This window comes from Paroedura picta, chromosome 11, assembly GCF_049243985.1.
Source record: "Paroedura picta isolate Pp20150507F chromosome 11, Ppicta_v3.0, whole genome shotgun sequence".
In the NCBI taxonomy this organism is placed as follows: Eukaryota; Metazoa; Chordata; class Lepidosauria; order Squamata; family Gekkonidae; genus Paroedura; species Paroedura picta.
The window spans coordinates 46,124,493-46,147,395 of NC_135379.1; the positions used below are offsets into that span (position 1 = coordinate 46,124,493).

General features: G+C 43.6%; 1 protein-coding gene across 1 annotated transcript in view; it reads right to left on the bottom strand.

The window, feature by feature from the left end:
* Positions 1-22,903, bottom strand: part of ITGA9 (integrin subunit alpha 9) — a 237,380-nt gene that overhangs the window by 12,355 nt on the left and 202,122 nt on the right. The window contains exons 26-27 of the mRNA XM_077302684.1: positions 20,427-20,528; positions 15,208-15,327 (exon numbers count right to left, since the gene is read on the bottom strand). Coding sequence (XP_077158799.1) covers positions 15,208-15,327; positions 20,427-20,528 — 222 coding nt within the window. The remainder of the gene's footprint in view (positions 1-15,207; positions 15,328-20,426; positions 20,529-22,903) is intronic.

Sequence of the window (22,903 nt, forward strand, 5' to 3'; positions counted from 1 at the left end):
TGCACGTTTGCGCCGCCTGTGTCCGGCAGCCTCGCTTCCCTTCAATGGGTGATTTCCTTGCAGCCTGGCGAGCTTCTCAGTGCGGGGGGGGGCGGGGAGAGGCAGTCGCGGCCCGCTGCCGAGGCTCTCACGGCCTGGAACTGGGCAGCGGACCAGGGGTTGGGGACCACTGCCTTAGAGAACCAATCAGATTCTAAAGCTATGAGCATTTGATAGTCAAACCTCCCTTTGCCAGAATACCAATAAAAGGTACTGACCGCTCATAGCCCTGGTTCATCTCTTAGGGGCTACTGGACTTAAATCTAGCTGTTCTGCTGCGGATCAACACAGTTACCCAGTTTGGTTTAGTGGTTAGGAGTGCGGACTTCTAATCTGGCATGCTGGGTTCGATTCTGCACTCCCCCACATGCAGCCAGCTGGGTGACCTTGGGCTTGCCACAGCACTGATAAAGCTGTTCTGACCGAGCAGTGATATCAGGGCTCTCTCAGCCTCACCCACCTCACAGGATGTCTGTTGTGGGGAGAGGAAAGGGAGGGCAAATGTAAGCCGCTTTGAGCCTCCTTCTGGTAGGGAAAAGTGGCATATAAGAACCAACTCTTCTTCTTCTTCTGAACTATTCCCAGAGTGTATCACTTGGGGAAAGGCAAAGACTGAATCCACACAACCAAGTCTCTTCATCTAGAAAGCCAGCATGTCAGAATACAGGCTTCTAGTCTAGTCTCTTCCTTATACCTAATTGAGGATTTTTTAATCTGTGGGGGAGCATATGCTTTCCCTGCAGTGTAAGGTGATATGTCCGGGAATAATTTTACCATCGTATCAGCTGATTGTCTACACTCATCTTTCGCTAACATCATTATTTGCTGAGCCACATGCAAAGTAATCCATCATTTCAAGCGCAAGATCACAGAAGTACTTACATTCCTAAAATTAAACAAAGACGTTTGAGTTATATTAATGCTGCTTGCTGAGCCCTAAAGGTGCCTATTCCTCATACAAACCACAGACTTTGAACATTAAAACCAACACTTGAAGTTATGATCAAAATATTCCCTTTTAATTTCCTCCAGGGCCAAACAAGCAAGCGAAAAAAAAACTATTTCCTACTGTTCTTTTAATAAAAATTGTCTGCTTGCAAAACATCTGCTTAGGAATTATCTTGAAAAGTTTGTTGTTAACAGTTTCTGGCATTTTTCGCATTATTTCGCAACTGGATAAAGAATATCTTCATAGGGCCTCCCACAAGCAATAAAAAAAGGAGTTGGAAAAGTTAATGCATATTAATGAAGCATGAAATTCAGAATCTACAGGTGATCTCGCTATGAAACTGTAGGTGGAATTTTCTACAGTCGCTGTTAACCATAGAAGGGAGAAGGGGGAGAACAAACTACACAGCCCTGAACTCCTTGGAAGAAAGATGTAATAAAGATGGTACCAAATAAAGATGCTTGTTTATTCCATTTACACCCGGCTTTTCAACCCACTAGGGACACAAATTGGCTTACATTTTATTCTTCTCCTTCATTTTATCGCTACAACAGCTCTGAGAGCCTAGCATATGTGACCCAGTGAGTTTTAATGGCAGTGGGTGGTATCCATCTCACAGCCAAATTATCTTGACCCCATAAGGGTTTACAAGGTGAGTGAAGTAGGGATGACAGGGAATCCCCTGGAATTACAGCTCCTCTCCAGGCTCAAGAGATCAATTCCCCTGAAGAAAATGGCTGCCTTGAAGGGTTGACTCCATAGCATTATACTCTGTTGAGATCCTTTCTCACCTGAAATGCCACCCCCTCCTGGATCCACCTCCAAAATCTCTAGGTATTTCCCAACCTAGAGCTGGCAACCCTACCCAAAAGTTGTTTTGCCATTGCTTGCCTCTGTGTAATGATTCTGGAATTCCCACATGGTCTCCCATCCAAGTAGTGGCCAGTGCTAATCCTGTTTCGCTTCCAAGATATGATGAGATTGGGCAAGTTGGGGCATGGCAGAGTAATACTAATATCAATAAATAAATAAAATACCCACCCACAGAAATCCTGATCACGGATTTCCCCCATTGCATCTGATTTGACCTTTGGAACTAGAGTTTTCTGCACACAGCATATCTGCCTCCCTTTGAGAATGAAGTTGTATATGTCCCCAAACCCATACTGACACCTGGCGGTCAAAGTACCTGCAATTATTCACATTAGGGGAACTATCCTAAACAGGTCAATTCAGAATCAAGTCCTAATGTGTCCTTTGAGTTAGTGCTAAAGGCAGTGTGGGTGGGGCACCAGATTCAGATACCTTTATTGGCATAAGATTTGATATACACAAAACAAAATTTAAAACAGAAACAAATTCCGGGCATAGACATATGGGCAACAGGCCTTATGTCATGTGGCCGATTTGCAGCAGAGATAGATTAGTTCTCGAGATAATTAACAGGAGTTTTGCAAGGTCCACTATCTGAGAAGGCTCCTTTACACTCAACAACATCTTCACTAGATGTTTCTCATCGATGCACAGATACTTCAGTTTTCCCATAAAACCCCCTCCCAGATAATGAAATTTGGAGCAGTTCAATAATAGGTGGCTAAGGGAATTTGGTACATTGCACCTGTGCAGACAGCTTCTCTCATTTTGAGGGATTTGAAGGAAGTGTCCTCTTGATAGGTTTGAGGGGGAGATGTTTAGGCGCGAAAGGAGAAAGGCCCTTTTAAGGGAATAGTCATCTAACACTTGAAGATATAGGGGCATTGATACATTTAAAGTGAACTGCTCACCCCAGAAGCTACTATTGCAACTGGATTCAACCGAAGGACTTTCTGTCGTGTTTATTCCCACATTGCCAACTTCCTGGAACCAGAATCATCATCAAGCAAGGGAAGAACTGAAGAGGTGAGAGGCTGCACTCATTTCTTGGCATCTGTCATACAGCCCTGCCCTATTCAGTCCTTACAAACTTTGGTTCCATCATTGAATCCTTTGGATCTGCAGGGTAGGGCACCAATGCATGGGAGAAGACTTGTAGAATTCGATGATGCAATACCCCAAAGCAAGGGTCATTAACGATTTAAAGTTAGCAGAAAACTCAAGAGGGGTGTTTATGCTAGTAAGAGGCTGATTTCTAAGATCAGTGGTATGGATGATCAATGTTGACGAAATCCGTTACAGTCCATTCTAGTTTGAAATCTGTTTCAAATGGGTAGCCGTATTGGTCTGAAGTAGCACAATAAAATCAGAGTCCAGGAGCACCTTTAAGACCAACAAGGATTTATTTAAGGCACTCGGAAGCTCACGCCTTGAATAAAACTTTGTTGGTCTTAAAGGTGCTACTGGACTCTGATTCTAGTTTGAAATGAGTTTACTTATGCAACATGGATTGGATGCAAAAGTCCTGGTCCCAGCTTAATGGAAGGCCTCTGGATAGAGGAGGTAAGGTGATTTCTGCCAGTTCCCACTCATCAGTAAACGTGCATGACGCTACCTCATACAGAGTAAGATGACTGGTTTATCAAGGTCAATGCTGTCTGCTCAGATTGACCGCAGCTCTCTAGTTTGTGGACTGGGTCTGGGCCTTTTCAGCTGGAGATGCTGGGGACTGAACCAGGAACCTTCTGTAGGTAAAGCAGAAATCCTTCTACCAAGCCTTTGCTTCTCCCCAGCTCAACTGCAGATCCCTACTCTTAATGCATTTGAGGCAGAAAGGACTTAGTGGACTGTAGCAGGAGGGGAGGCAGAGATGCCACAGTTAACTGTGCTCCCCTGGGAGTGACATGGATCCAGCTCCAAATCACTAGTTAACCCAACCCCACACTATAGTTAACTGATCAGACAAGAAGCCCACTGCTTTATTAAGGGCATTTATTGCAACATACGGATAAATTTTTCCTCTTGATTACATGAAATTGTAATGGTCACATCCCAGACTATCAGTCAGACTAATTACGAATGCAAAGCCAAAAACCAATGCAGTGGGTGTCTAATCTTCCAGTAGAGCTACACTGCCATCTACTGCATTTCCCGAATAGAAGTTTTAGAGGGAGAAATTTTTATAATTGTATTTGAAGAACTGCAAAAGGCAACTTAGAAATGAAATTGGGAGGAGGGGGGGCGGTTTGGAGCCCTTAAATAAAAAAGCAAACAGTTCTAAATGTAGTTTGTTTTTAAACCATATATGTCTTACCAAAATTCCAAAAATAGGTTGCTGGAACAAAACAGTAATTAATCACCCCAACAAGAAGAGACAACCAAAGGCTTAAATATCCTCTGAACTGCCAACAGAAACAATTCAGGAAAGGTTAGGGAGAAGGCATTGCATGGGGGAGGGGAGTTCCTGACACTTCCAAAGCTGAGATGAGCCCAAGGCTTAGATCCAGAGCTGATTTTTCCATTCAGATGGGAAGACTGTTCTACAGCAGGGGTAGTCAACCTGTGGTCCTCCAGATGTTCACGAACTACAATTCCCATAAGCCCCTGCCAGCAAGTGCATGGGAATTGTAGTTCATGAACATCTGGAGGACCACAGGTTGACTACCCCTGTTCTACAGGAAGGAGGACAGGGATCTATTTGCAGTGGCTTCAATGTACAATGCCAGACAGGAATGGAAGGTCTGTGTAGCGTAGTCATTAGAGCAGGGGTAGTCAAACTGCGGCTCTCCAGATGTCCATGGACTACAATTTCCACAAGCCCCTGCCAGCGAATGCTGGCAGGGGTTCGTGGGAATTGTAGTCCATGGACATCTGGAGGGCCGCAGTTTGACTACCCCTGCATTAGAGTATTCAACATGGATCTGGGTTCAAACTCCTACACTTCCATGAAGTTCCCCACATAATTCTGGGCCATCAACACGTGCTCTCAGGTCAATCTACTTCACAGGGCTGATAACAGTATAAAATGCGGAAAGGGCTTCCATTCTGGATACGATCCAGAGTTGAGCATTTTTAAAATCCCACTCGGAGGGAATAATTAGAAACCAATGGCACTTAAATATACATACATACCTCCCATTCCAAAGTTGTATTTTCAGATTCAGATTCAGAGTACCTTTATTGGCATGGAATTGCAGAGCGTAAAATGAAAAATTCAAACAGTTCCAGATGTAGATTCCATCGTAAAAAGATTTTCGTTTAAAATGGCCAGCAAAAACTTAGTTACCTTTACAATAGTTGCCGAGTCCCTCACATTTAGTATCATTTTAATCCAATGTTTCTCATTAACACAGCTGAATTTCAGTTTCTTCAGATAGTGAGCTAAAGAGAGCATATATTGTTCCTGCTTATATAGACATTCGTGATTGAACCACTCCTTTAAAAGTTGCCAGAACATCATGATGTAGATCGAGCAAAGAGGCTGCTAAGAGAAGAGTTCCCCCCCCCCCCAGGTGACAACTCAGCTGGCTAAGTTTTGTGCTGCCCCCATAAAAATCCGATGCTCTAAAGTAGCATAGATTTAAGTTCTATTTTATGATCTGTTTTAACTTGTATTATATTAAATGACCATACTCTTTTGATCTCTTATGTAATGACTTCATATAACTTGGTCTGAATGACTGTAATAAAGTTTAAAATAAAAATAAAAAGCTAAAGGGCGACAATATACATCAAACTTAGGACACACCAGAAGTATGTGGTACAACGTGTCAGGGACACTACACCCATGAAAACAGTATCTCTCCTGAGGTAAAAGGTAAAGATATCCCCTGTGCAAGCACCGGGTCATGTCTGACCCTTGGGGTGACGCCCTCCAGAGTTTTCATGGCAGACTCAATACGGGGTGGTTTGCCAGTGCCTTCCCCAGTCATTACCGTTTTACCCCCCAGCAAGCTGGGTACTCATTTTACCGACCTCAGAAGGATGGAAGGCTGAGTCAACCTTGAGCCGGCTGCTGGGATTGAACTCCCAACCTCATGGGCAGAGCTTTCAGACTGCATGTCTGCTGCCCCTGTGCACCACGAGGGATCTTCAAAAATCTACCTCAGGTGACACTTGAGGGAAAGATGTTAAAGCGAGCTACTAGAAATGCTCTTCTTAATGGATATGTCTCCAAAATTTAGATATACATGGGCATGGATTTGTATGTTAAGGGAATATCCCAGAAACTGGGAGAACATACGCTGTTGTTAGAGGAGCCTAGAACCTGGGAATCCTGATCTTCTAGTCTCTGTGATATTGATTTTAGTATGACCCTTTCCTCTTGCATGCGAAGGGTTGAGATGTCCAGACCCATCATTTGCAAAGTTGTATATAATCGGCATATGAAACTGCATCATTGCGAAACAGTAGCATCATGAAGTGCATTGGCCCAACTTTTGTCCTGCAGAAAGAAACAGCAGCATGCTGACTGCAAAAATGTTTCTAGCACTTTGCAAGTGCAATCATAGTTCACAAGGCCCAGCTGGAACACAGTAGTAGCTAAACACCATATCATTGTTGGAAGAGTGATTTATTGACTATGTTGCTCCTTCCTTCCCTTTTCGCCGAAAAGGATGCACAATTTTTTTTTCCAGCTTGCTGGCACAGCATTAAAAACTCTACATTCAGCCTTTAAATATCACTGCTCAAGACCATGAAAGAGCAATGCAACTGAAGCATGGTGCGTTTTGCCTGCCAACCCCACCCCTTTTTGAAAAAAGCAGAACATTCCCATAATTATTAGCATAAACCACTGCTGTTTGCTTGGTGGAACTAGTAGTAAATGGAGGTCAAGGAATTAATACCTCCATATTCTCAGAAATGTGGACCGATGGAACAAGGGTTTACATTAAAATTGCATCTGCTGTTTTAGTTTATACGTCTGAGAATGTTGTAATAGCATGTACTTATTTGCAATTTTAAAGTTGACATATATAGTGTGTCTTGGCTTGGGTTCTTAAGAATACTAGTTATGGTTTTCTGGTACCACAAAAGGACTTTTTGCTTGCCAGTGGCTTAAATACGTGTATATGGTGCCAAGATAAAAGCTAGAATGTCTAACTGTTTTCTGATGTATACAGAGTCCCCAGTGGCTAGACTTTCAATCAGTTAGACTGTTTACCCACACAACTGCAGAGAATGCATTGCCTTTTGCAAGCCAGCTACACAGACCACCAACAAAGCCCAATTACTTGTGAAAGACAAATGGAAATACAGTGAAGGGTGGGAAACGTTTGACCAAGTTCCTATTTATATGAAACGCCAATTGTGCATAATCAATCTCATTGTTTTAAAGGATGTGTCAGAATGTTGAACATACAGTACTATCTATTATGGTCATACTGGCTCATTTATGGGTAATTTTATGTGTTACACACACTGTTGAAGAAACAAAGCATTTTCCTATGTAAGGCCCGTGGCTTAAAAAAAATCTTTTAAAGATGTTATTTGTGCATTAATTTGTTTTCATTTTTCTACTGGCTATACCATTTCTAGCAACAGCATCTTTATTTTACTCAATCATAGTATCTGGGATTTTACTGCTCGCCATGAGGGTCACCTGTGCCATAGTCCAAAGAGAGGTGAGAAAGGGTTTTAGTCCCATAGTCCATTAAATCACAACATTTGTAGGACATTTTGATGGCTAAATGAGTGCTCCCTATATATCTGTTTCACACCTCTGGATCTCTCTGGCTTTCCTCTCCCTCTCCCTCTAACCCTACAAACCCCAGCCTAACGGATGGAGTACAGAAGGTTCCTACGCATCCTCATTCCATCAAATGGGTGGATCTGAATTCCTTCAATGTACCTTTGGTGTAAGGAACTGATGAATGTTTCTGATTAGCAGCTGGTGGGGATATATGCTGCAGGAGTTGCTGTTTTAATTCAACTTTTAACATTTGTTATCTTATGTGTTTCAACTGGATTGTTAACCACCGTATGTTTATGTTTTCTTAGCCACCTTGGGCATTGTGGAAAGGTGAGATACACATATCTTAAATAAATAAACATGATATCTGTGTTAATTGGAGAACCAATTAAATGCTTCCTGAAGATCCCCCTTGGGGATTCCTCTTGGGGATTCCCCTTGTGCCCTGGGTAGGTACGTCTCTCCCCCTTCATTTCATAGTAGGTGCTACAGTGTGTACTTTGCAGAGGAGGAAATGGGGAAGCACATGCTAGCATCCAGCTGATTTTGTTCTCCCGCAGGTCCACAGATATCTCAGGCCTGGGCATGTGCAGAGGTGCCAGCTGAATGGCTCATGTCCTTCAGCTCTTGTCCTGAAGGTTGCAGCACTGAACTGGCAGGAAGATCAACCAGGAGAGGATGGAAGAACTGCTTTGTAGGCAGAAGGCCCCTGTTCCTATTTCTCCTATTTCTATTGTATATTCTTTTAGGAATGCAAGCTGCTTTGGGACCCTACTAGGGGAGAAAGGTGGATATAAATAATTCGTTGGATTTTTTAAAGGATTCCCACATCTTTATTGGTTGCAAAAGATTAAAAGATTAAAAAGCCTCTTGTGGCACAGGGGCAGGGCCAATAGGGCGGGAGCCACAGGGGCAGGGCCAATTAGGACAAAGCTGGCTGTACCCTGATTAGCCCTATTCCAACTTGGACAGCTGAACACGTCCCACCCCCTAGGCTGTTTCAGAAATATATAGAGGAACAACAATGGATAAGGATTTATAAGCAAATAGATCTCTTTGTCTGTGCTCTTTTCCAAGGACAGCTGGCCAGCACTTGTACATCTCTAGGTGAGATCCATGAAAGGTTATGAGGAAATTATAAAGCCGCTAAGAAACAATTCCTTTTTAAAATATACACATGCTATTACAGCACACCAGCATCTTTTCTTTTGCCCATAAAGACTCCCACATTTCTGGCTTTCTGCAAAGTATCTAAAACAGAACCGTCTGGGAGGGATGTGTGTGTTTGAATAAAGGAACAAAGTTGTGTTCTAACAGGACAACTTGGGAAGACATTTCAACAGAACAGCAATGTGGGCTCTACTACTACCATGAATTTTCTGTTGCTGTATGTTTTTATCTTTCTCTCATCTTTCTTTCACTCATATTTCTGCTTACATATCATTTCTTTCAGTGTTTAACACAGTCACTTTCAACCTTTACACCATGAAAGAGCCCCTAAAATAATTTTCCAGGCTTCTAGGAGACCCAGAAGTGAGGTCAGCTGGCCATGTCTCCCTGCCATGCCCCTGGAAGCGATGTCACAGGAAGTTCCTGAAGAACCCAGGGGGTCCACAGACCCCTTTTGTTGGGAATCCCTGGTTTAACATGTCATATTTAATAATGATGCCTTATTTCAGATTTCTGTAATTTGAGACCTTTTGCATTACTTAAGAGACTTACTTTATGTCATCTGCCTTGAATCTCAATGAGAAAGGTGGACTATAAATAAAGTTTGGGTACATCATTAGAATCTCTAATTAAATTTGGGCATTCGCTTAACATGATGCCCACATAATCATGGGAGAATTGGCATCAAATGGTCTGCATTCTGTCAGACTTGTTGAAACCTGCAGTTATAGGAATAATTTTCCTGCTGTATTAAATTTGTTTTTGTTTTTCCAACTGAAGGGCTGTGTAAGTTGGCTGTGCATAAATGGGAAAAGAAAGAAACCCTTGGCAAAAAACTCAAAAACAAATCCTTTTTTTTTAAAAAGTGATAATAAAATTATATCTAACTAGTTACCTGAGGCTATTCATGTTTATCGGGATGTGAAACATAGAATCATACTTGTTGTGGTAGGTTGATAACTTCAGGTACTGTTGTTCTGCTCTGGTTTGCTGGCCTGGGGGCACTGTTTGGTTCTCCTGCCAGAGCTGTTCTCACAGAGCAGTTCTGTCAGAGCTCTCACAGGATGTCTGGCATCAAGAGAGGAAGGGAAGGCGATTGTAAGCTGCTTTGAGAATCCTTTGGTTAGTGAAAAGCGGGGTACAAAAGCCAGCAGCTATTCATCCTATTGACTTTTCTGCATATGTTGGGGGCGGGGAGGATGGATGGGAGAGCCTGTGATCATGGAGCATGGATTAAGCACTTAGGCCTCCCTGTAAATTTACCAGTAGCTGCTGAATTTCCCACCCTTGACTTATATGCGAGTCAATAAATTTGCCCAGATTTTGTGGTTAAAATAGATGCCTTGGCTTATATGCGGGTCAGCTTATGCGCGAGTATATACAGTAACTAAAGAAGCCTTTTTTTGCTATGTTTAGCATTTCTTGCTAGCCAAAGCTCATATTGAGCTTTAGCTTATCTAACATTCTCCCTACAATCACTGGTTATTTGTTTATACTCATCGATAATAAGGCCTTCCTTCCATTTCCTAAATGACACTTTTTTATTCCTTAAATCATTTGACAGCTGCTTATGGAGCCACCTTAGCTTCCTTAGGCTCCTTCCATCTTATCTTCTCATTGGAATTCTTTGTGATTGAGCCTTCAGTATTTCACTTTTAAGAAGCTCCCAGCCTTCTTGGACTCCCATCTCTTTAAGTCTTTCTGACCATGGGACTCTACCCAACATACCTTTAAGTCTGTTAAAAACTGCTTTCCTGAAGTCCAGTCTATACATCCAACTACGTAAAGGTTTTCTCTTTCCCACAATTGCAAATTCCAAAATCACATGGTCGCTACTACCAAGGGTGCCCACTACTTCCACCTCATCTGCCAGTTCTTCCCTATGGCCGGCTTGCTTAACGGAACAAGCTCATTCGTAAAAGTGTCAATCCCTATACTTCCCAAAATGAATCCCTGTAAAACACGGGGATGTGAAGTATGAAATCTCTTTGTAATTTGGGGAAGTTGATGTATGCAGATTAGGCAGGAAATGATACCTTGCCTCTACCTGCCTGGGGTAGGGATGTGGCTCAGAGGGAGAGCCTTGCTTAGAATGCGATCAGTTTTCAGTATCTCTGTGGAAAGGATCTGATGCTAGGTGGTGCGCAAGATCTCTCCTTCAAAGCTGCAACAAGACCATCTAGTACAGGGGTAGTCAACCTGTGGTCCTCCAGATGTCCATGGACTACAATTCCCATGAGCCCAGGGGCTCATAGGAATTGTAGTCCATGGACATCTGGAGGACCACAGGTTGACTACCCCTGATCTAGTAGATCAATAGTCTGACTCTGCAAGAGGCACCCTCGTATACTCAGGTACTCCACAGTAAAAGAGAAAGTCTTCTAGATTTATTCCAGGATATACAAACAGACACAGGCAACAGGCAAAATATCTGTCCCTTCCTGCTACAGAAAGGTAAGTGTGTTTTTAAAGAAAAGTAACCCAGTAAGAAACCATGATGAGGGGAAAGTGGACAAGTCATGAATCTCTGCTATCAAGCTCAGTTTCCAGTCATTTTATCACTTAATGTTTTAAAGCATTTTCGTTCTAATATACAAATAAACGGCAAGATAGTTATGGAAAGAGTGTTTTCAATGTTCTCCTAAATCGGGTCTGTGTATTTTGTGGCTTATGCTTTTCTAAACAGCACCACAATAAATGCAGTTTAAGAATACTGTTTATTTGATTTTGTTAGAGTTTCTCTAGGAGAGGAATGAAATGCTACATTAATCTAAAGCCCATGCCTTGCATGTTACAAGTAGACCTCAGTCCAAGACACAAGAATAAACAAAAAAGAAGTCACTGCTTTTAAAATCCATGCAAGGTTCCCGCCAACGTCCTTGGGTTACAGCTCTTGAAAGATCCACCAGTGTGTCATTGGTTTTGCATGTTAATTCTTCCTAATAAGGGAGCACAGGGAGGGAAAGTCACCTTATGAGGGGAGGGGGTTAGCACTCCTGGGATTTGATTCTGTAAGATAAAACTCACCAGCTCCTCTCCATGGCTGACCTGCAGAAGTGCATGTGTGCCTACATGGAAGCTATGAAGATAAATCTGAGGTTGCCCCTCCCCTTACCTGCCTTGAAATCCCAAACCAGCAGTGGCCTCCATAACACCAGTTACTGGAACAGGCCATAGCAGGAAATGATGTGGTTTCCAAGGACCTCAGATGCTGCAAGCTATCAGAGGGAACAAGAGTTCCCCATCCTTAGAAGCACAACTTCTTCTAAAGCTATTTGTACCATGCTTACTCTGGCTGCGGCCACTTTCAGCTAGGCTGAGAATCTTTACAAATAGTTTTTTAATTATGATTATTGTTTCAGGTGAGGACTGAAAGGATCCCTAAGCACTGTTGCTTCCAAGCTAGTCTGGAACACATAGCTGCCGTCTCTGGGTGGCGTAGAACAATTTAAAGCCTACATATAATAAAAACACAATAGTCACTTAAGCTATGTAAAACAACAGCTAGATTGAATCTGCACTGAGCTTTCCTTGAATCTGTACTGAGCCAATCCCAGGTCACAGAATCATAGAATCATAGATTCATAGAACCCACCACCTCCCGAGAAAGCCTGTTCCATTGAGAAACCGAATGAAGGCCTATCCTCACCATAGAACAAAACCTTGGACATTTGGTCGAGGCTGGGGACATGAACAGGTCAACTGTTGGGAAGCCTCATCACTCCAGAACTGGCACCACGAAGTTGTAATTCAGGGACCAGTCGTAGAGTGGAGTGAACGACCTGCTTAGTGCATCCACTTTGACATTCAGTGCCCCTGCAATATGAATGACCCTGAAGTCTATGTAGAGCCTGATGGCTGAATCCCAAATCCTCATGGCCCCGCAACAGAGGCACCAGGAAGACACCCCTCTCTGCTTGTTCAGATAAAAAATGCAGGAGGTATTGTCCGTTCGAATCAACACCTTCTTGCCCTGTAAGAGTCTGCAAAACTCGTTAAGGCCAAATGTACTGCATGCAACTGCAAGAAGTTGATACGTAAATGCTGTTCAGTAGTAGACCACAGACCCTGGATGAATCCAATTGAAAATTCCAAAAGCACATGGTCACTACTACCAAGTGTGCCCACTACTTCCACCTCATCTAGCAGTTCTTCCCTACTGATGAGAATTCAGTCCCTGCCATCTCCACTCAATGCGATTTCCATTTTGATTTTTTCTGATTTAAATTTTCCCTCTGCAACAAGCGTGATTGATCTGGAGTGACCTTACCTTTTCCTCGAAATAGCCTAAACTGGATATAAACCTCAATATTTAAAAAATCAGCATCAGAAAGTGTGCAGCTCTCTGGTTGTCCAAACTAACTTGCTGTTGAGCCTCCGACATTCTAAAAAAGCCCTGATTGGCCAAGGCTTCAGTTCAAAGGCTTCCTCGTTCCCAAGTTGCAAGCTTGCCTTAAAGGACATGGACAGAAGCTCCAGAAGTCCTAACTTCACTCAGCAGAGATTCACCTCATGGTTTTATCTCCCTCTTCTGCTGTCTCCAATCTCTCCCCGCCCCCATTCAAGAAAAGAAATATGCTCCTGCTGTACATGGCTCCCCCTCCTAACCACGTGCAGAACTCTTTTCTGTTTCAATGGGGGGGGGGGGAGAAGACCTGAGTTCAAATTGATCTGAATTCAGCAGGATCCACAATGGAATAAACAAAGTAAGTGCAGAATCTGCTCCCAGACCTCATTGCATTACTCAGCACATTACTCCCCCACATTACTTACCGCATCTGGAGGGTTATGAGGGAGAGTACTTGGGGGGGGGGTGTTCTTAGATGTCTCTGATGGCCTGACCTCAACCGAATGCCTGACAGAATAGCTCTGTTTTGCTGGCCCTGTGGAACTCAGTGAGCTCCAACAGGGCCCGTGTCTCCTCTGGGAGCTCTTTCCAACAGGTGGCTGCCAGGATCAAAGATGTCACTGGAGGCATCTCATCCCATTCCAGGATTTTCCCTGTTGTCCTCAGGTCTCTTTTGTGGCAATTTCTCTCTCCGACCCCCATCTTAAAGCAAAATTGCTGAACTCATTTGAACATTCTCAAATGACAAAGCTCTGTTTAAGTTTTTTTTTTTTCCTGGGCGCCTGTTTAAGTTTTGCTCCTTTGGTTTTAGAACTGCTTCCTCCTCTCTGCTCAACTGAGTCAGTGCTCTCTTGTAGTGGTTGCCGCATTTTTAAATTGATCCTTAATTATGAGCTTTTATACAACCCAGGAGAGTAGTGGGAGCTTTATTGCCAACACAACTACTCATTAAGATTTCTTTATTATCTTAATTGTATGATTATGAAATTATAAAAATAAAAAATAAAATAATACGTTAATGAGCACTCATTCTGACTGCAAAGTGGAAAGCAGTAATTAAAGTATTTCCCTTCTCTTCTGCAGAACAAAAGCTAATAATTAACCATCAATTCAGGCACGCTGCATCCCTCATGAATAGGAACTAACTCATTCATGGAATTGGCGTAAAACAAAGGAGAACATTTCAAAAGGGGTTGGAGGAATATTAGTCTAAGCCAAATATTTGATGCATGGAACTTGGAAGTTTCCAAATAACCATTTAGTAGAACCATAAGAATGAACCATGACAGATTCTTATGTGTGAACCACAATTTTAATTCCCTTAGAACTTAAAAAGAATGACTAAGAAATACAAAAGTGCTAGTGGACAAACATTCCATTGCAGTTGCATATATTCATCCTTTTCTACCCCCGCTTAACTCCCCCCCCTTGTCTGCCCCTTCCCACTTTCCAATATCTAAACTACAATTGTAAACTTCTCAGGGCAGGGATTTGTCACCCGCCTCTCTCCAGCAGATAACACCACCATCCTTTTACTATATAATTTTTTTTAGTGGGAATTAAGAGGCGTTCTGAAAACTGCAGAGTGGAAATGAAGAATAGACAAAAAGCATAAACTAGAAATAGATGCATACCTATGTAACTGAACAAAATGTTTTGAAAATAATAAAGTTTGAAAACAGTAGAGGTCAGGACAACAGCCGCACACAATAAGGGGCATCCTGAAACATCTGACCTAATATACAATCATAATGATAAGAAGCAGTGTGGCAGGATCAGGATCTATTTACAGAGGGCAATTCATAATATCAAGAACCTCAGAAGGTATGGGATTAGGCACCAACCACACAAGGCGCCTCTTCTAACATTTAATGGAACAAACCACATGGACAATCGACAAGTGGGAAACACCCTCAGTGTCAAGATTTCTGACCCATCATGTCATTTTGAAACTTGTCTTTCCGCAGTAACATGAAAACAAAACCTGTTCACTCACACACACACAGTCTTACTTAATGGTCTCAGTGTAGAAGTCCGCTTACTCATTGCATTGAGACTGACATAGAGGGTGTGCATGCATTTTAGGCCAAGGCCATGGCTAATTCCTGTCTGTGTTGTGTCTGAAAGATAGCTTACCTTCCATAGCAGCACAGCCAGCAACAGGAAAATAAGAATTCCCACCAGCAAACTGATAGCAATGATCCATCCGACCACGTAGCCACGAGGCTCCAGATTATGCAAGGCCTCAAAGACCACCTACAAAGTAAATTAGGAAGGGAAAAAATGCCATTTATACAACTAGCCTTCTTCATCAGTCAACAGAGATATGACAGATACATTCGATTGTTTTGCCCTGTTCGTATTTCTAGGGCCCTACAGAGGAGCGAAAGTCAACAATGGCATGTAGAGATTTTCTGACAAAGCTATTTTTCCAAGAAAAGAAAGAGAGAAAAGAGGCAGACAAAAGTACTGACAAGATTACATAGCTTGGAAACTCTGTCCCACTACACTTTCATGCTTCACCTCAGGCACAACTCGCTCCTTCTGATCAATAACACGAGGGAAACCTTCGGGCATATAAACAAACCAGCGCATCATGCAGAAGGCCTAAACGAGAAGTCTTCTTCCGTCACTTTTTAGCTTTCCAAAAGGAAGGAGTTTTTGCTATGGGCAAGGATTCAGCTAGATTAAAATTCCATTTCCAGGATGGTAAAGAAACAGCAAATCATGCTACTCTTTGACCAGTGGTTGGCAGCCAATGTGTGCAGCTTTATGGTGGTTTGGATTCAGAAAACTGTGAATGGTGCTCCGCTCACATAATAAATCCCCTCTACTCCCTCCCTTCTTACTTTCGCCTCTTGAAACTCATTCCTGAGAGTCAGGCCTTTGGGAGTAACGTGGGAGGTGAAGGGGCTGGAAAAGCATTGCACTAGACGCTGCTCCCCCCTTGGGCGAGTAGGACACCCTTTCTGCTTCTACAAGGGAGTGGTGGAACCATCCCACTGCACCAACCATCTTTAAATAATGGACCAACTATTGGTCTCAGCTATTTTCCTAGAATCTGTAGTACATTTTGAAGCAACAGAGGAAACATTAAATGGCATTGTCTGAAAACCATTTTTATTTTTGAAGATACAAGAGAATTTTTAAAAATTGTCTTGTCCATTTGGGAAGACAATCCTGGGAGCTCGAGATAACTGGGTTCCCAACAGTCTCCTTAAGCTAGTTTTTCTAGGGTACTGTTGTCCATATATCTTTCTCAAGAACAGAGACACAGGATTACTCTAGCCAAGATATATATCCTTCTCATATTCATAGTTACACTGAACACATAAAACATGTCAGTATTTCTACACATGAGCTTCCTGCTTGGAATACAGCTACTGAGGTTACGCCAGCACCTTGCAGCTTTTGTGCATGGAATGCAGTGGAGGCTAGAGCGGTGGCGTGTGGTTTCTGTAGGCATGGGTTCAAACCCCACTCAGGCCCATGTCAAGGGCTATAACCATTATAAAATACGTTTCAATTTAAACTGTAAGCCCAGTCAGCAGATATTGGACAGAACAAATGGCCCAAGGAATTGGTAAAATCATGCTGTGGTCTATGCAGATTGCTCTTAAAGGGATTAGAGCAGGGGTAGGCAAACGGTGGCCCTCCAGATACCCATGGACTACAATTCCCATGACCCTCTGCCAGCAAATGGCGGCATGGGCTCATGGGAATTGTAGTGCATGGACATCTGGAGGGCCACAGTTTGGCTGCCCTTGGATTAGAGAAATGCCTAGAGAATAGTAGGTTTGATGACTCGGGGCCTCGAGGCCATAATAGCTTATTAAACCTTCCCTGTACAGAGGCAGTACATCTCTGGAGAACAGATGTGAGGGGCTAGCAAGAGACAAAGGCACCAAAGAGGTGCTGCTTTTGGTAAGTATTGGGATGAGATTTTTTACAGCAAGGTTTCTGATTGGCGGTGGATTGTCTCATTAGCTGTGCAGATTTTTTTTTTAAGTTGCAGCTCTACCATGGCACAAGCATCTTGATTAAAGTGAATCTTGACTAAAGAATCTTGACTAAAGCCCCTCCAGGTGGGGCCCAGAGAACTCCTGCCATTCCAACTGATCTGCAGATGGCGGAGATCAGTTCCCCAGGAAAAAATGGCTGCCTTGTAGGGTGGATTCTATGGACTCACATGGTCCATTTCTTCCTCAAGGCTCACCCTCTCCAGGCTCCACCCCCAAAGTCTCCAGGGGCTGGCAACCCAAGTCAATACGTATACATGCCAGCCCCACTCCCCTTACACGTACATAGAGTGATTATTATAAATCACCTCCTGGGGGAAAAGGCCATTTTGGCCTTCGTTTCTGAGGTAATATAAACATCAATAGGTTGCCTCAACTCCCACCTAGAGAAGGCACGTCATCTTTCTACTGGCCCAGAAATAATAATTAAACCATGATCCTTTAATTAGGCAGTACACTTAGGCACGCCGGCCCATTCTACTACAGTGTTGGAAAGGAATAAAATAACCACCCAGGACCACCAAAATCCATCTTATATCCTTCATAAGTCTTCTGGAGATTGCAGTCAGTGACGGGAGATTCAAGGCAATTAATCTGATCAAACATCTGAAAGCAAACAGTTTTCGGCAAAAAGAAACTTGTCAGCTGTTTCATGTCTGCGAACAGCGGCTGCAAGAGAAGGGCTTGTTGCTCTCTTTTGAGGGGGCAATCAATAGATAAGATAGAGCACTGAGAAACAAACGGAAATTACTGAGGTAGGGCAAGGCTTCTAAAGGAAACCCCCCTCTCCCAATTTGTTGTATATGAATAACTGTGGTTAGTGATATATATGTTTCTATATTGCATTCCACTAGGGGGAGAAAAAACGCAGACCTTGAGCCAAACCACATGTCTTACATCCCCCCCCCCCTCCTGAGCATCACCCCAACAGAAAACATACCAGATTGGAGAAGCCAAGAGACACATGGAAATTGTGCATAGAGAGATTTAAAAACTAACGTTTATATTAAACAATGAAAGCACAGGCTGAAATTCCACAATGAAATGACGTCCGGCAGGCTCCTTCTCTGCTAGTTTCCCAGTAGCCACAGTGGCTGCCATTTGATTAGAGATTATATTTCTTTTTTGATGCAAAATGGAGTCTGCAACAATAATAATGCAGAGAACTGACCCTTCCAATGCAGCTTCTCTTAAAGAAATTTAGAGACAGATGTTTTGCATGACAAAGTTGGAGTCCAGTGATCTTCAGTAGATGTTTCAGAATATATAGCTATGATGACATCTATCCCAGTCTCTTTTTCAAAATTGTATCCTAGAATCCTCCTCCTGAGCTCAGTGCAATATCAGTAAGTGGAGGGAAGGCAGCATGGTATAGCCCAATCTTGTCAGATCTCAGAAGCCACGCAGGTGGAGTGCTTGAACCACCAAGGACAAATCTGCAGAGGAAGGCAGATGCTTCCCATCTGCCTGAAAAGTCCCTTGCTGGGAATCAAGCAGCACGGCAAGGCATTCCAGGGAACAAGTTCACTGAACCTGTTATGCTTGTTGCTATAATGGAATATCAATACAATGATATGCAACTGAGAAGTTAAAAAAACAAAAAGTCTTCCAATGGTGGTGGTGGGGGGGAGGGATGGCTGCCATGAGTCAGGAAACATGGCTACCATGTGGGTGGGGAAATGCGATGTTTCCCACCCATGCAGCAGTGCTCTAAACATCACTGCAGTCTTTCCCAAACACCCCAGCAAAGCATGTTTGAGCACGATAGAAGAAAAGTTGGGAAAATCTCAGGAGGAAATAAAAGTACCATGATGCTGTGTCAAAGGAAGGTTTTTTTTTAACCATTTTGGCCAATACCATACGACCAGGGGCGGGTAACCCATGGAGAAATTGCTGACTGCCCGCTCTGGGTTAGGAAATACTTGGATATTTTAGGGGTGGAGGCTAAAGAGGACAGATTTTATGGAATCCACCTTCCAATGTGGACCTTTTCTCTAGCTGAATTGTTCTCTGTCACTCGGAGGTCTTTTGTAATTCCAGGAGATCTCCAGCCATCCCCTGGAGGCTGGCACCCCTTCCTGTGTTTCAGTAATGAAAATGCTCAGATCTTTTTTTCTTCCAATGCAGAAATAATTGTCAGAGAAAACAGGGCTCTCCTCTTTCCCACATGTTCAAGAAGACTAACTATTTGGCTGAAGACCTGGCTGGGGAATGGAGTGATGAAGTCATCACCCCTGTCCAACGGCAGCAAGAAACACTTACTAGGTCAACTCAAATTCCTGAGGGCAATTTCCCCCCCAAATCCTCTAATTTTCATAGTTGCTCTAACCGCTAAAGAATGGGGGCGTTCCATTTGCAGAACAAGTGCCGTAAATCAAATATCGCTTTCTGGTGGATCCAGCACGGGACATGAAAGAGGAAGTAGCCCTTTTACACTGAATACTGTGTCCTCTTTGGCCATTTGGTCACTGATGCAAATGAGGGCTTCTGCCAGCCAAGGAACTAACCAATCAAAGGAACCTGTTAAGGTCCAACCAGACTGGACTGCTTAGGGCCAATCGGATTGCCCTGCTTAGGGCCAGTCAGAGGCAGCAGCGGGCTACCTGAAAGGTATAAAAGTGCATGAGTTTGCCTGTTTTTCTCTGTTCAGTATTTGGAGCTGGTTGCTGGAGTTGCTAAATAAAAAGAGCTGTTCTGAAGAACTGGAGTCTGCATTCACTGAACATGCAGACTTAATACTCTTCACGATCCTTTTTGACCCTTGTCTGTAATTAATTATTAGACTTTCAGAATCTTCCAGATGCATTGACCTTCCTGAAGGGGATATAACTTCAGGAGTCCTCAAAACTTGTGTTCAATTAAAGTGGGTTTCAGCTTCATGGGGGGAAGAACCCACAACTTAGAGCAGGGGTAGTCAAACTGCGGCCCTCCAGATGTCCATGGACTACAATTCCCATGAGCCCCTGCCAGCATTTGCTGGCAGGGCCTCATGGGAATTGTAGTCCATGGACATCTGGAGGGCTGCAGTTTGACTACCCCTGACTTAGAGCAAAGGTATACCCAAGGCCTTTACGCATCGGCCGGGCTGCCTCCCAGTGTGCATTCAAGTATTCTGCAAAGCAGCCTCTGCCACAGAGACAAGGCTTCTGACAGCAAACAAAGCCACAGGAGGATTTGTGAAGCAGCAGCACCGCCGGCATAGTCAAAGAAAGGCACGTTCCTGCATTCTTGTACGCAAAGCTTAAGCCTGGCCACAAATTCCTCGCTCAGCGCATGGTCCCCTAACACATTCCAGATGAGTGACACAAGCAAGGCCAGCGAGGGCTTCAGGCTTACCGTCGCATCTTCGGAATTACCACTGGGCACTTCTACTGCCCAGTTGGTGGTGTCCACCCGGACCTTGGCCCTTGTGACAAATTGGATGACCGACGAGCTGTCCTGAGGATTTAAGAACAGAAAAAGGTTGAGAAAAGTGGGTAAAAAAAGACAGAGATTATTAGGAACAGGCTGGGCGAGGATTTCCGTTGCCAGTTCTGGTCTCCTGTAAGAGGTGAAGGCAATAAAATGATGCTCCGGATGTAAATAAAACCTGTCCCATTAAACTGGATATATCGCCGTGCTATCTATCGACGGTACTGTTTCCCAAGCTTTCTTCAGGGAGATCTTCACCCGTTCTACTCATAAAGGAAAGGAAATCTGATTGGTCCAAGTTCACCCCACAAATTTCATTGCCCCAGGGGGATTCCAACCTATGTCTTCCTGGTCATAGACTGACATGAACCGCTATACTACCTGGGCTCTCACAATTGAACTGTTTTTTTTTTGTTTGTTTTCAAGAGTGGATTTTGTCTGGATGAGAAACTCTTTTGTCTAACTCTACTGCCCCGTTAAGAGAGAGTAAAACTTCCCACATGTTACCATCCGCAAAAGAAATCTTAACCTGTATCATTTCCAGATAATTTGGAACAGATATTTAGACGCTGGTTTTAAAATGCACTTGTGCAGAGCATGAGCAAATATTTTTATTTCTAAAACAAATCCAGACAAGTGAATCCTGCTTGAATTTCCTAAGAGCTAAAACAAAAATGGTCTGCTCAGTCTACCTTTTTAAGTCATTGTTTGTTCGGGTAAAGTACCGTTGGATCATATGCCCTCTGCTGGAGCCAAATCAAACAGTCACAACATCACACAATTCTTGCTTGGAAGGACCGAGAACACAACTTTTTAGTTGGAGGCAAAATAGGCACCTTCTTCGGTGTCTGTTTCCAACCCACCTGGACAGGAAAAGGCAGATTGAACCTATATGTTTGCAGAGTGCCTGAGGTGCAAGTGGTCTCTTGATTGTGCAGTCACTGTGGGTGGCCATCAGTCACGGTATCAACTAGAGCAGGGATCCTCAACCTGTGGTCCTCCAGATGTTCATGGACTACAATTCCCACAAGCCCCTGCCAGCAAATGCTGGCAGGGGCTCGTGGGAATTGTAGTCTATGAACATCTGGAGGACCACAGGTTGAGGATCCCTGAAGTAGAGCATAGCTCTGCTAGATACTTTGCACATTTCTGGACACAGTTTTCTAAGTAAAAGATAGGGTGACACAGTTCACCCTAGCAAAGGGCCCAGCTAAATCACTCTGCCCAGCAGTATGGTGTAGTCGCCTGCATGTTGCACTAGGGTCTTGCTCAGCTGTCCACTGTGCCATGAGAGCTCAGCTGTGGACCTTGGACCAATCAGAGAAGCATACTTCACAGTGTTGTTGCAAGGATACAATGTGTGACTGGAGAATGAAGTGTTGAGCCACATTAGGCAGGGGGGAAATGAACAAAAATAGGACAGTCAGCAGGCATGGTGGGCCCATTCCCACAGCTCAGATAGGGCTGCTGCCCCTCAGCTGTGGCTTCTGCCTGCTCTCCCTCTAAGAAGACTTTCTCAACTTTTTTACCATTGAAAAACCCCTGAAATATTCTGCAGGCTATGAGAAATCCCAGCAGTGGTACAATAGTGCAGGACATGGTTGGGAAGCAAAGCTCTGTACACGCCCACCTGGGGCCCCTCCCCTCCCCACCCTCCTCCAGGCCCATCATTGGCCATTTGGGGAGAGGGGGAGGTCAACATGACCATATATAGTCATATCATCTGATAAATGTTTAACAAATTTAAAATAAAATACATAATAATTAATTAAATTCTACCCACTCATGAAACCCTTCCATGGCCATCAAGAAACCACAAGATTTCATGAAACCCTGGTAGAAAACCTGCTCTAAGAGATGGTGACTGCAAAAGCATGATGCTGCAAGCTGGTATAGAGGTAGCAGGGGGACCTCCACTCTCGCAGTGTGTGGAGAGAAAGGTTTGCCTCCTTAGGTCAGAGCCTGAAAATCTGGCAGCAAGGTGGCGGCCTGGGGCACCCAAGGAAGAAGTCCCACAAGACTCATCAATCTCACAAGAGAAATGAAGTGGGGGCTACAAGAGGCTTCAGAGAGCTATTTAAGCTCTTCCAGACAAAGGCGTGGAGAAAATATTCAGCCTGTCTCTTCTCCCAGAGCAAACACAGGACGGGTGACATTGCAGAACCACCACGTCACTTCCAGCACAAACATAAAAAGTGATGGTACCAGAAACTGTACAGTCTAGCCATAGAGTTTCAGGGAAATCCAAGAGAATCATGCAAACATGATTTTTTTAAAATGTATAATTTGAGAGAGCCTGTTTGGTGTAGTGGTTAGGAGTGCGGACTTCTAATCTGGCATGCCGGGTTCGATTCTGCGCTCCCCCACATGCAACCAGCTGGGTGACCTTGGGCTCGCCACGG